A 12,428-nucleotide genomic window follows, 5' to 3' on the forward strand; every position below is an offset into this window, starting at 1 on the left:
TTACTTATATTCCTAATTTCTGCCAATAGATCCTTCTAAATGTTACACACTGGACCTTTAAATTAAAAATAGTAATATAATTAAAGCACTAAAAAGGTTTCACCATTCAGGTGCGACATTTTGTCAATTATATTAATCACATAACACACAGCACATAGCTACAGTTTCATTAATCACAGCTCACGGCTATTGTCTAGTTGTTTCAAGCAGTTGTCTTCTTCTCCAAACTTGAAAAGAAAATGTCAACACACACATACACACACACACAGAGACACACGAGCTGGACCACCCCGCCCCGGTCCCGCCCAGCGGCCCGACCCCATGGAGAACAGACAGACAGCGGATCATGTGACAGCAACAATTTCTTAAACGACAAAAAACACAGAGAGACACACAGAGAGAGAGACAGAGAGAGAGACAGAGAGAGAGAGAGAGAGAGTTTCGTAACATAGGGAAGTTTTGTGGAGCCATCGATCAGTGGAGCGTCTTGTTTTCTGAGGCTGATGTCAGTGACACAACGGAGAGCTGAGCGTCGCCTGCGTCACTTTTTCTGCGGAGTTGCCTCACTGACTTTCTCACCGAAAGGGAGCCTCTTTTTTTGCCGTTCAGCAAGGCAGCTGTGAAACTATACCGACTCCCCTACTAGGAATAGACTGCATATTCCTCCATCTGAGTCAAGTAAGTCTTGCCTCGCTCCGAGTCGTGGGACTTTACACAGTGTGTGTTTGATACGGTGACCCCGGCACACTGATCTTATTTCCTATCGGATGTGCTGTGGTAAAGCCTGTAATTGCTGCGGGGTCTTTTTTTAAGGAAAAAAAAAAAAGGTTGGATGTGGACGTAGATGTGTTCTGTGTTAAAGCAAACTCTATTATGGGAAAGGGAAGAAGTCCATAAATTCAGGGTTGTGGGGTTTTTTAGAATGAGATCAAGCTGCTGTCTGATGAATTAGACTAATTAGTTAATTACTTCAAGATGGTTGTTTTATGGTAGTTTGTTGATTTTGTTTGTTAAATCAATATTTTTTGCATATTTCATGTTGTTAAATTAAAGGAAAGTACAAAATGTATGTATTGGTCTGATGACTAATGATCTCAACGCTGGCTGATAACTGATGTAACCCCGCAGTAGGGCAGCAGACACAATGCTATTTATAGCCTTTAGAGCCTTTTATAGAACAGAGTTTTTTAAATGATATTAAAATAAAATAAGTGAAGTGAAGTACAGGCTTGAGAAAGAGAGACCTTCTTATGTGTCTCCCTCTGTGTAGTTAGTTCCTCTCTTTTTCTTTGTTAATGACATTTAACAATATGTGTGATTTTTAATCTGGATTAAGATGGTTTTAATATAGAGATTAATACGCATATTAAAATTGGTATGATCTGTTAGGACTAGAAGAGAGACTTTGTTAAATTCCTTATTTTGTCTAAATATAAATAATATAATTTAAATAAGAAAAAACACAATTAAATTTAGCACATTCCCATTTTTTTTTCCCATTCCCACTGAAACCTTTAACTGATTATCAGAATTGTTGCTGATTTTCTGTCATTCAAATCACTGACATGAGTTGATTCAATGCTTCGGCTGTAGATCGTATTGACAGGCTGTCAGTAAAGGCTGAATCCGGTGCACGATCAGTGTGTGAGACTGAGAAAGGACCCTCCGTATTGCAGTGTGGTGTCAGAGCTGAAAGTGCAGTGTTACACACATGTGACAGGTGTGTGTGTGTGTTAGAGAGAGCAAAAGATTCATACATTCAGTCGCACCTGAACATCTTTGTCCTCTCGTTTCACTACATCCTTTACAACACACATCTCTTTCTCCCTGTGTGTTTCTCCGTCTCTGTCTCTCCCTGTTTCCTGTGCTTTGTTTCAAGGCTGAGGCTTGCGTCACACATTCCACTTGGCATATGAAGCCCTTATCCTGTTTAGAGCCTGGAGTGAGAGAGAAAGAGGGAGAAAGAAGGGAGGAGAGAGGGATGTGGATGTGGGGGGTGGACGGGTGGAATGAGGGCGACCTCTTTCTCTCTCTCTCTCTCTGTCTCTCTGCCTCTTTGTCTTACTTTAAAAAAAAAGTTTAAAAAAGAAGAGGAAAACGGATGAGTAGACCTCTTTTTAATTTATTTCTTAATTATTTGTCTCTCATTAGAGCTGACACACACTTATGCACGCACACACGCCCCCAAATACCCCACCCCTATGCCTTTTTTTTTTCTTTCCCTGAATCAACATGCTGATGTTATCTGGTGGAACAAAATGCGCAGGAGTGTGTACACACACATACATACACACACACACACTGCTCAAAGGGCATGTCCCAGGGAACATTAGGGCTAAACATTAAACTCCTGGATGCTGAAGAGTTGGTGACTCTCCATTAGAAGTTAAGGGAATAAGGACACTGTGGTCCACAGACAGCCATAAACGTAAAAAGCTGTAACTCGTTACACAACTTCACATGCGTGCCAGCGCACACACACACACACACACAGAGTCATGTAAAAGCGCACACACACACACTCTGTTACCGCTTTTAAACCACTGGATTGAGCCACTGTGAGCTCTTTTCTTACCACCGGCCCCCTCCCCATGTTTGAGGTTCACTGAAGTTTTGTCATATTTTGGTTGAAACCCACTTCGTTTTCTTCCCCGTTTCTGTCTCTGCCTTGTTCTTTCCACTTCCATTTTGACATAGTTTGGTCAGAGCGGCTGTTTTCTTTGCCCTTTCTCTCCTTCTATTCCCCCCTCTCTCCTCTCATTCTTTGGGTAGGGAGGTGCAGTGTGTGTGTGCATGTGGGGGGGAATGGGGGGGTGGTCAGACAGGAAACCGCAGGCCCCCTGCAGCAGCACCCCCCCTTTGGCTTCACTCTCCTCCTCCTCCTCCTCCTCCTTCTCTTCTTTACACCCCCCGACCCATCACGCAGTGTGGAAATAATAACAGTCAGACTAAACTCTGAGGGCTTCCGCTTCTCTCTCTCTCTCTCTCTCTCCCTCTCTCCCTGGCAGTGTCTCTTGTTCTCCCTCTGTCCTCAGTTGTCTGGAAAACCTCAAAACTTTGCTCTCTTTGACAAGTACAGCTCGAGGTGTGTGCACGTGTGTGTGTCTGAGTGTCTTTGTCTGTCTCTGAGCCTTATGTCAACTCCAGTGTGTCTTTAAATGTGTGTGTCCAATGTGTATGTGTTTGCGTGCGTGTGTGTGTGTGTGTGTGTGATGATGGATCCTGTTTCCTCTCCCCTGCTGACGGCCCCCTCTGGCTTCCCCCCCGAGGTCTGCGGGCCTGCAGCCCCACAGTCTGCTGGAGAGGAGCGGAGAGGGGCTACATGCCTGTGTATGTGTTTGGGGGAGAAGAACGATTGGAGGAGTGGGCCAGGCTGCTCAGATGAGGGAATAGGAAGCCAAAATAATAGGATAGGGGGCTTCAGCAGGGGCCTTAAAGTGAGAGGAGTCAAAGTCAGTGCTTAGAGGCATCATTAGGGGAGTCTGGATGTGGAAAGGGGCGTAAGGGGTCGAAATTAGGGAGCTGGGAGGTACAATGGGGGTTAAATTTCAGGGCAACAGTGTGGAGCAATGAGAAATTACACTGGACATAAACTCAGAAAAAGGAAAAGTTAAACGCTGGAATATTAGCTTGATGAGTCACATAATTGGGATTGTAAATGAAGAATAATCAGTGCGTCCCCTGAGGGGTTTAAATAGGCAACAAGGTGTGAGTCGAGCCACGGTTTAAATTCCACACTGCAAGCGAAAGAGTATTTAAGAGTATTGATGTTGCTGTTTAGGATGATTTGTGTTTAAAATGACAGTCAGGTGTTAGACAGCACTAATGTAAGGTGAGAAGGTAAAAGAGATGGTTGAGAAAGGCAAAAGAGTCAGAAGCAGAACTGAAGGCTCTAAGTGTGTGTGTTCGTGTGTGTGTGTGTGTGTTGCGGCGTGTTCTTGGACAAAGCTGTTGTCTGGAGGTTTCTGGTCTCTCTGGTGATCTCATCATCTCCAGCCTGTTGCCATTAGAGGGTGTGTGTGTGTGCAGCCCCGTTTGTGTCTGCGTGTGTTTGAGCATGTGTGCGTGTCTGTAATAATGTAGTCCTTTAGTGATTTAGTGTGTGTATTCTGTTGAGCTAGCAGAAACTTGGTGTGCGGCTGTGAGTGTGTATAAGTACGTGTGTGTATGTGGTTGAGTCGGTAGCCAGGGACTCCAAGCCACAATATTTTCCCCTTCAGTCATGTTGTTTTATATCATTCATAGAGAGGGAGAGAAAAAGAGTGCGGGGTGGCGTGTGGTTCCGATAAATACAGTAGTAAAGACGTGAGGGATGCTGAGGAGCGGGTGAAGAAGAGGTGTAGAAGAAGATCTGGAGTGCAGGGGTGGAGAGAGAGAGAGGGGTGTAGGACGTGTTTGCTGAGTGGGTTGGGGTTGAGTACACAGTAGCTCCACTGACATAGAAGGACAATATTTGCAGACCACACTCGACATGCACAAACACACACCCACATGTAGAGCGCACGGGGAGAAAATACTCCTCAACAACTCAGGTAGGGCTTCTTATTTACCAAAACGGTGCAGTACACACTGGTTCCTTGACTTTAACACTATGTGTGTGTGTCCTTTTTACCATCTGAGGGATCTACAGTACCTGGAGATGCTCTGATGAATCAGAGGTGCAACAGCTGTCTGATTTCTGGTTGGTGTTTAGGTTCAGTTTGACATCAGTTACAAAACCGTCAGAAGACCAGTGTAACTATGGCTGCAACTAATGTTTTTTTGAATGATTAATCAATCCGTTGACAATTTTCTGGATTAATCTATTAAAACAGTGAAACACTGAAACATTTTCCGACATGTAAAACAAATAAAATCTGCAAATCCTTACAATTCAGAAGCTCAAACTGGGGAATGTTTTTTTTTTTTTGGTTCAGTTATCAAAATAGCTGCTGCTGATTGATTTCCTGTCTAATCGATGAATCGTTGCAGCTGAAAATACAATTCTGATTCATGATACACAAATCAACAAGCTCCAGCTGCAGGTTGTCTTTTCTCTCCTGAGGTCTCAGGGTTTGTGGAGGTGTACTGAGGAAGATGCTTTGCAGCTAAATTGAATTTCTTTTCCTGCGATTGTCTAAACTTTCGGTGTCTCATTGTATTTATCCTTTTATGACACACCCCAAGGGGAAAGTTTGTCTTTTTCACAAGGACGGTCTCCCCACTTGCCATCCTGCTGTCACATGTTGCCTGATAACACTCCTCTCTTCATTTCCCCCTGTGGTAAACACAAACCACCTGGCTTACACCTCAATGCAGATTAAAGCCAACAACATTAATTATCTGCTGCTGCTGCTACTATACCACCCAGATCTCTGTCTGTCACTGTCTCCCAAATTACCCCGTGTTTGCTCAAACCATTGACAGGACCATTCAGCCCACTAAACTGCAAGTATTTGTGTCTCCAACTACATATGATAAATCAACTTCACCCTCATGTGAAGTGTCACTATTGCATGACAGGTGAGCAGGAGAGGAATGGTATGTTCCCGCAACGTGTGTTCTTTCGAGGATTTGAACGTACTTTGAGTGCTGCAGGGGATTGCCCTGAGATAGCGTGTTCTCTAAAAGCTAATTGTGACCTTTTTTTAGTGGGTGAACATGTATGNNNCATACATGTTCACCCACTAAAAAACATGTGCCCTGTGTTTAAAGGCACACATTTTACTGCACCCAGTCCTCCAGTGACAAGATGAGTCTGCAAATACTTGTTTGATGGATGTTTTTATATATAAATTATATATTATTATTATTATATATAATTTGTAAACTTAACATCTAGCTACACTTAAAGTCCGCCTATTTAGCATTTATGAGAAGTATATGAACATTTAATAAATGGTTTATATTTAATTAATACAACTAACTGTATTGTCAGACATTATATGTTTATACTGGCATCCACCTATTGTTACCCACAGGAACGGTTATAAGGGTTAACAAATATACTTAAATAATTAAATATTTTTATAGCTACATTACAATGTGGCATAAACCGTTTAATAAATATACTATATATACTACATCTTATAAATTCTTTATAGGGGGACTTAAAGTACAGTGTTACCTAATATCTTTGTGTCAGACAAAGCAAGTATTTGAAGATGTCAGCTTAGACTGTGGGAACTTGTGGTAGATATATTTTTGAACAATCTTCTGACATTTTGTACACTTAACAATTAATTGGGGGAAGAAAACAGTTTCAGATAAATTGATAGTAATCGTTACTAGCAGCAATGTGTCCTACTCTTTCAATTTCAGTAGCGGAGGGGAATTATTTAAATGGATAGACGCAAGGTGTGGGGACTTCCACAATGGGGACTGATTATTCAAAGCAGTCTTTTGGAGATTTTGATTTCTGTGTATCTGTAGGGAAAATACCTGCGCGCTGTGCACATTCAAGCTGAGAAGTCGCTTCTTTTGTCCTTTTCCTGATTCGTGATCGATGTGTTTGTGCTTCATACCTGCTTTTTATTATCACCCGTGTGTGTGTGTGATTCACAACCACAATAGAACAACTGCTTGACCTCTAGTTGAACCACAGTACAATACAAACCCGGATTAGAAAACACACCCTCAAAGACATATGCACACACACACACACATGCACACACACGCACGCACAAACAGTTCCTACCTGATTGCAGTCTCTTTGTTTCTTTGGAGCTGGGCGAAGGGCGAGGCTTCAGTCGTCATGTTCACACCCTTCCTGACCCAGCAAGCAAGCATCCTGCTCTCCTATTGGTCTGCGCCCAATCTGGATTCTCTGTGTGTGTGTGTGTGCGCTAGGGTACGACGGCCTGTGTACTTGCCCATTTGTTAATAATTAAAGGCTAACTTGTCTCCAGACTGTGGACTTTAATCAGGTCACATACACACACACACACACACACACACACACAGACTCCCTAAGGGTACATTCTTTGACAGGTCATGTTGCCTTAATGCTCCAGTGAACACACACAGCACCACGCTCATAAACACACTCGTTTAGGCACAAACACAGAGTCATCGCAGCTGCACCTGGCCATTCAAAGCCAAGGTAACTGGAACCACCTTTGAAACCTCACACGCTTTTGATCCAAACACTCAGCAGGCCTCAGTAGGTGGTGTGTGTGTGTGTGTGTGCCTGTTTAGAAATGTGTGCTACCACTGTCTTGTCTCTGACACTGGACAGTTTTTAGGTGCATCACCTGTAACTGTCTTGAAGTCTCCGTAAACAACCCGTCGTAAAGTTGTCTGTAGCTTTGTCTGAGCGGCTGGAGACAACACCCACACACTTAACAAACTCACATAAAATGTGTAGCTTTTGGTGGATGTGAGGAGAAAATGTTTACACTGTGACAGAAGAATTAAGTATGGCTATTGTCTGATGTGATTTACTGGAAGCGAGGTTGATTTACATCTCATCGCTTCTCAAATGTGTGTGTGTGTGTGTGTGCGCGCGCGCATACGTACACATCACTTTAACATCTGTCAAGCAGTTTTACTGTTTATTTCTTTTTCTTCTGTCTTTAAAAAAAAGACTATTTTATTAATTACAGTATTTTAACAGTAAAATATGAAAACAAGACAAATGATAGTGGTGAAATGTAACTAATTGCATTTACTCAATTATCATACTTGTGGGGTACTTCCATTTTAAATTAATATTCATATTTTAAATAGAAAATAAGATAAGAGAGAATACATCACATTATTAAAGATTTAACCAGTGGTTCCCAGACCTTTTGACCTTTGACCACCTACAGAAGATCAGTGTTGAGGTCTGTTGTCATGTTTCAGGTGTCTATGAGAGATTTCCCCTTCTTCTTTTAAACAATCCCTTTTAAGGCCTTAAGAGGTAAAACTCTCCAATATTTCACAAAAAAGGCAAACGTTGGAGAAAGGTCTGAAAGATGAGTCAAAATTTATGTAGGAGAACTTTTTCTCCATTAATCATCGTATAATAGCTCAGAATTATTTTGTGATTTACTATGGAGGAGATCTAGGTTGGGAACCATCAGTCATAGGGGCTCACTATCGGCAAAATGGGTACTTTTTACTTTAAATAATTAAGTACATGTAGCTAATAACTTTTACTTGTAAGGGAGTATTTCTACATTTTTGTATTATTGTATTATTTAAGTAAAGTATCTGAGTACTTCTTCCACCACTGATTCTGGATCACCGAAATGACTCTTGAGTTGTGACTATGTGTATTGATGGCTGAATGTATGTGTTTTATTTTGTAGGAGCCTGCCCTGTGCAGCCATGCTGATGTATGATTACCCTCTGAAGACAGACATGGTAAGACACGTGTGTTTGTGCTTGTGTGTGTGTGTTTGTGTGCTCCCATCATGCCTGAACATGTTTTTGGTGCCATACAGTAACTCAGACCTGCACACACACGCACACACACACCTACACTGCTACGTGTCTAGACAGACTGGTTCCCACATTCCTGCTCTTCCTGGACAAACAGGCTGCTGTACAGTGGACATTTGCATACAATGGGTACAAATACTGCCAGGCAGCAAGCTAATGAACACACACACACACTGTACTCTGAGACATAACAGTTATCCGCTCCCAAACAGAACTGGGTTAACATTTTTTGGCTGGCTGTAGTTGTTTGTGTGGCAGAAACGTATTTTCCCTGTTATTCAATGCAGAACGGAAATTTTTAACTCTCTGCTCTTTTGTCCCCCTTCACTGCTTCCCCCCCTCCTGCATCCTTTCTGTTTCTCTTGCAGTCATTCTTCTCTTCGTTAATGAAAACCCCCGAGCCATACGGATTCTACCACCTCTACCACCCCACGCACATGCACGCCTTCACCCAGTCCCACACCACGAGCAACCCCACACACACCCAGCTGGAGCCCGTGGACCTGTCAGTCAGCAAGCGTTCCTCCTCCACCTCTTCTTCCTCCTCCCCTCCCTGCTCCTCCGCCTCCTCCCCGGCTTCCTCGCGCAGCTCCCCGCCGTCCCCCTACAGCTCGGCGAGCCGCGCCTCCCCGCGCTGCTCCCCACCACACTCCCAGCTGCGCTCCTCGCCCTCCCACGCTCTCCCGCCACCAACTCCCTCACTTCCTTACTCCACGATGATGGGTCCTCTCATTGGACCAGTCATGGTGCCTGTCCTCTACCCCTCGCCTCTCCACCTGCATCAGCAGATAATGTTGAGCCCACCTGTCGCCAGTGACGACGACCATCATCGAAGCAGGGAGCACGAGACAGGTGAAGCCTAATTTATTGTTTGAATTAGGTGGAGCTTTAGTAACGTGTGTTGCTGAAGAACATTTTTTTAAAAACGGAAGCAGTGAGAGGATCAAAACAGTGTGCGAGGGAAAGTGCTGTATTACTTTTTCCTCAAATAGGAAATACCCATTCAGTTTCTTAAAATACACAATATTGTTTTCTCCATATTTTGTGAGCAAAAAAACAAAATGAGGAAATGATTTTCATTTTTTTTCTTTGTTTCTTAGGGAACCAATGTTTTTTTGTTGTTGTTCTGCTTTCTGTGGTCAGATGAAGGTCACTGTCATTCACAGAGTTCACAATCTCTGAATCTCCTAAATTTAATACACACGCACAGAGAGAATAGCAAAGTACATAACTGACAGACACATTTTAATCATAGTGTCTCTTTGTATGCCTGACTAATATTGTAGCATAAAAACAAAACAACCAAAAGAAACACTAGTATTTAGGGTTAAAATAAAGAAATATTCTGCTGTAAAAATGTGGAATGCAAAATGAGACAAAAAAAATTAAGAGAAAAAGTATTTATTTAGTTTACATACTAATATTACATCTGAGAAACATTTAAAAAGAGATGTTAACAACTTGTCACTGTGAAAAGATCCTGACCATGACCCAGCACTGACCATACTGACCAGCCGATTATTTAATTTCTACCCAGTTCATTCTACGAAACCCCTGGAGCTGCGAGGTGACGCCCACGATCTACACAAACCAATTAAAACAGAGCCACGCCCTGAGCTCACTCATGACCTCCACAGCAGCCACGAGATGAAATCATCAGTCATCAGGATACCGCACGAATATGGGTGAGTAACACACCAACACACTCATACAAATTTTTGAAAGAAGCACCAAATGTTTCATTAGTTTCACTGTCTGGTGCAGCACTTCTCCTTTAACCTTATATGGAAGTGGAGGTCAGAATCTTGTTTTCGACCGGATCCATATCTGTTCCTGTTGTGAAATTTTTCAAAACTCAGGTGGAGTCCCAAGACGAGGGCTGGGTATCGTTTGGAAGTTTTTTGATAGTGGGACTGGTATGATTTACTGGTACTGATATCGAAGCAACCCCCTCTTTTTGATACATCAGTGCAGTGGTCAGGGAAAAAATGTGAAACCTGATTCACACAAGAACAGTAACCAATAAAAAGTGCTTTAATGCCTGCAGAGAAACCAATATTCAGTTGACCAAGATTTATTCAGACAGCAAAACAACATATAAAGCACAAAACCGACTGATTGTTGACACGGATAGAAAAAAAATCCAGCAAACACACTACAATCATTGTAACAGAGAACTGTGCGTCTTTTGTGTCTAAAACTCTGGCAGTTTCAAAGTTGAACTTTTCATGCAACTTGAATCCTTAATCCCTGCATCTCCAGTTAAAGTCCAGCCGGGGACCTTGGTTGTATGTTCATTCCCCATCTATCTCCATTCTTTTCAGTTATATTAGTGTCTCAATTATGAGTGCGCAATGGGACAATTATAGCACAGAACATGTTTTTTCAAGCCCATAAATTATATTTTGTTGCATGCAAACCACAAATGTTGTACCACAACTTCAGTAGCAGGTAATTTCTAATTGGCTATTATTATTGGTCACTAGGGAAGTGTATGTGGTCGAAATGTCTCATCTTGTGCTCAGTAATAGACACAAATATAATGGCATACATTTCCTGTCAACTCCTTTCTGTCTCCTTTCTAATAAATGCAAAAATGGCCCAAAAATGATTAAACATTTGGTAGAGAAGTTTAGGTTCAATACCCACCTCCCTCCTTTTATAGGATTGAATGATCTGTATTCATTAAAGTGTTTTAACTGTGCTAAAAAAAACTCTCTGGGAAAGTATGCAAAGATGGCAACAGCCTCTCCAATAGAGATGTTCTGATGCTTTTCTAAAGGACCACCCACATAAAAGTATATAAAGAAAAAGAGCATAATATAGTCTCTTTAATATATTACTTACATTTGGTAAAGAGCACTTTATCACTTATTTAGGACTTGAAACTCACAGTTCAGGACTAGGGACTTGTGTGTCTTGACGTGAGACTTGGAAAAACAATGACCTGGTCCCACCTGTCAGTGGGTGAGCGGAAGTTTACTAAAAACTGCTTAAAAAGACACTTAAGTTTGTAGTTTACAGATCACACAGAACCAGTAACACAACACCTGCCATGAAAGATACATAAACATACTAACTGAACAGTGTGTGGGGTTTGACAGATTCCTTCATTCCACTGTGGCGTCTTTTATTCTGTCGTTTCCTATCTTGTCCATCAGCCACACCTCTCATTACAGCCTCTTCCGGCATCTTTTTATCAACACACAGGTTCATATGAGCTGTCTTGAGTTTGTCAACTCCTCCATATTCCTCTTCCTCCTTCCTTCCAATCTGTCCTTTCTTTCCTCACTCAGCACTTCCTGTATTTTTTAACGCTCATTGTCCAGCATCTCCCACTCCCATCTTGCCGCCCCCTTTCCGCTCTTCCCTCCCTGTTCCTCCTCACTTCCCATCGTCATCTGTTTTGTAAGAGTGGTTCTACTGAGTAACAGCTTTAAAATGGAAATAATTGCAGTGATACCTCTTGTAGACTGGGATGTTGTTGTTGTGTGTAAACTACATATTGTACATATTGAACCTCCCACCCCCACCCCATCCTCATCCGCTATAGTTATCAGGGTATCATGTCATGACAAGCCGCCGTTGCCGTGGAAAAAAGTGAGCGCGTCTGTATCACCTTTCCTCTCAGCTCACTCATTGAATATACTGTATGTGGCCTATACGGGAAATAGGTCAAGTTTGCTCCGTGTGTGTAATAATAATGGGGTGTGTGAAGTGTGTGTGTGTGTGTGTGTGTGTGTGTGTGTGTGGCGGGGGATTGTCGGAGCACACACTCACATACATGCTGAGCTACACTCTGGCTGAAAGTCTTTGATGTGTGTTGGCTGCAATTTGTTGTCTTCCAGCTGTGAGTCTGTAAAGCACACCAGGAATACTTTACACACTCAGACAGACTCAAACACAGCAAACTGACCACACAGACAGAGGAGGGGAGGAGAACAGAGCGCAAATTAAAGGAATAGTTTGACATTTTGGGAGCTTGTATTCTCATATGCCTTTGGATAGATTCCAGTCTGTAT

General features: G+C 42.4%; 1 protein-coding gene across 1 annotated transcript; it reads left to right on the forward strand.

The window, feature by feature from the left end:
* Positions 1-310: 310 nt before the first annotated feature.
* On the forward strand, positions 311-12,159 carry klf3 (Kruppel-like factor 3 (basic)). The gene is made up of 4 exons (XM_035660352.1): positions 311-678; positions 8,274-8,328; positions 8,775-9,258; positions 9,944-12,159. The coding sequence occupies exons 2-4, from the start codon at positions 8,293-8,295 to the stop codon at positions 10,093-10,095; spliced, it is 672 nt and encodes a 223-aa protein (XP_035516245.1). The 5' UTR covers positions 311-678; positions 8,274-8,292; the 3' UTR covers positions 10,096-12,159.
* The last annotated feature ends 269 nt before the right edge of the window (positions 12,160-12,428 follow it).

Source organism: Morone saxatilis, unplaced genomic scaffold (assembly GCF_004916995.1).
Source record: "Morone saxatilis isolate NCDOM2014 unplaced genomic scaffold, NCSU_SB_2.0 Contig17, whole genome shotgun sequence".
NCBI lineage: Eukaryota > Metazoa > Chordata > Actinopteri > Moronidae > Morone > Morone saxatilis.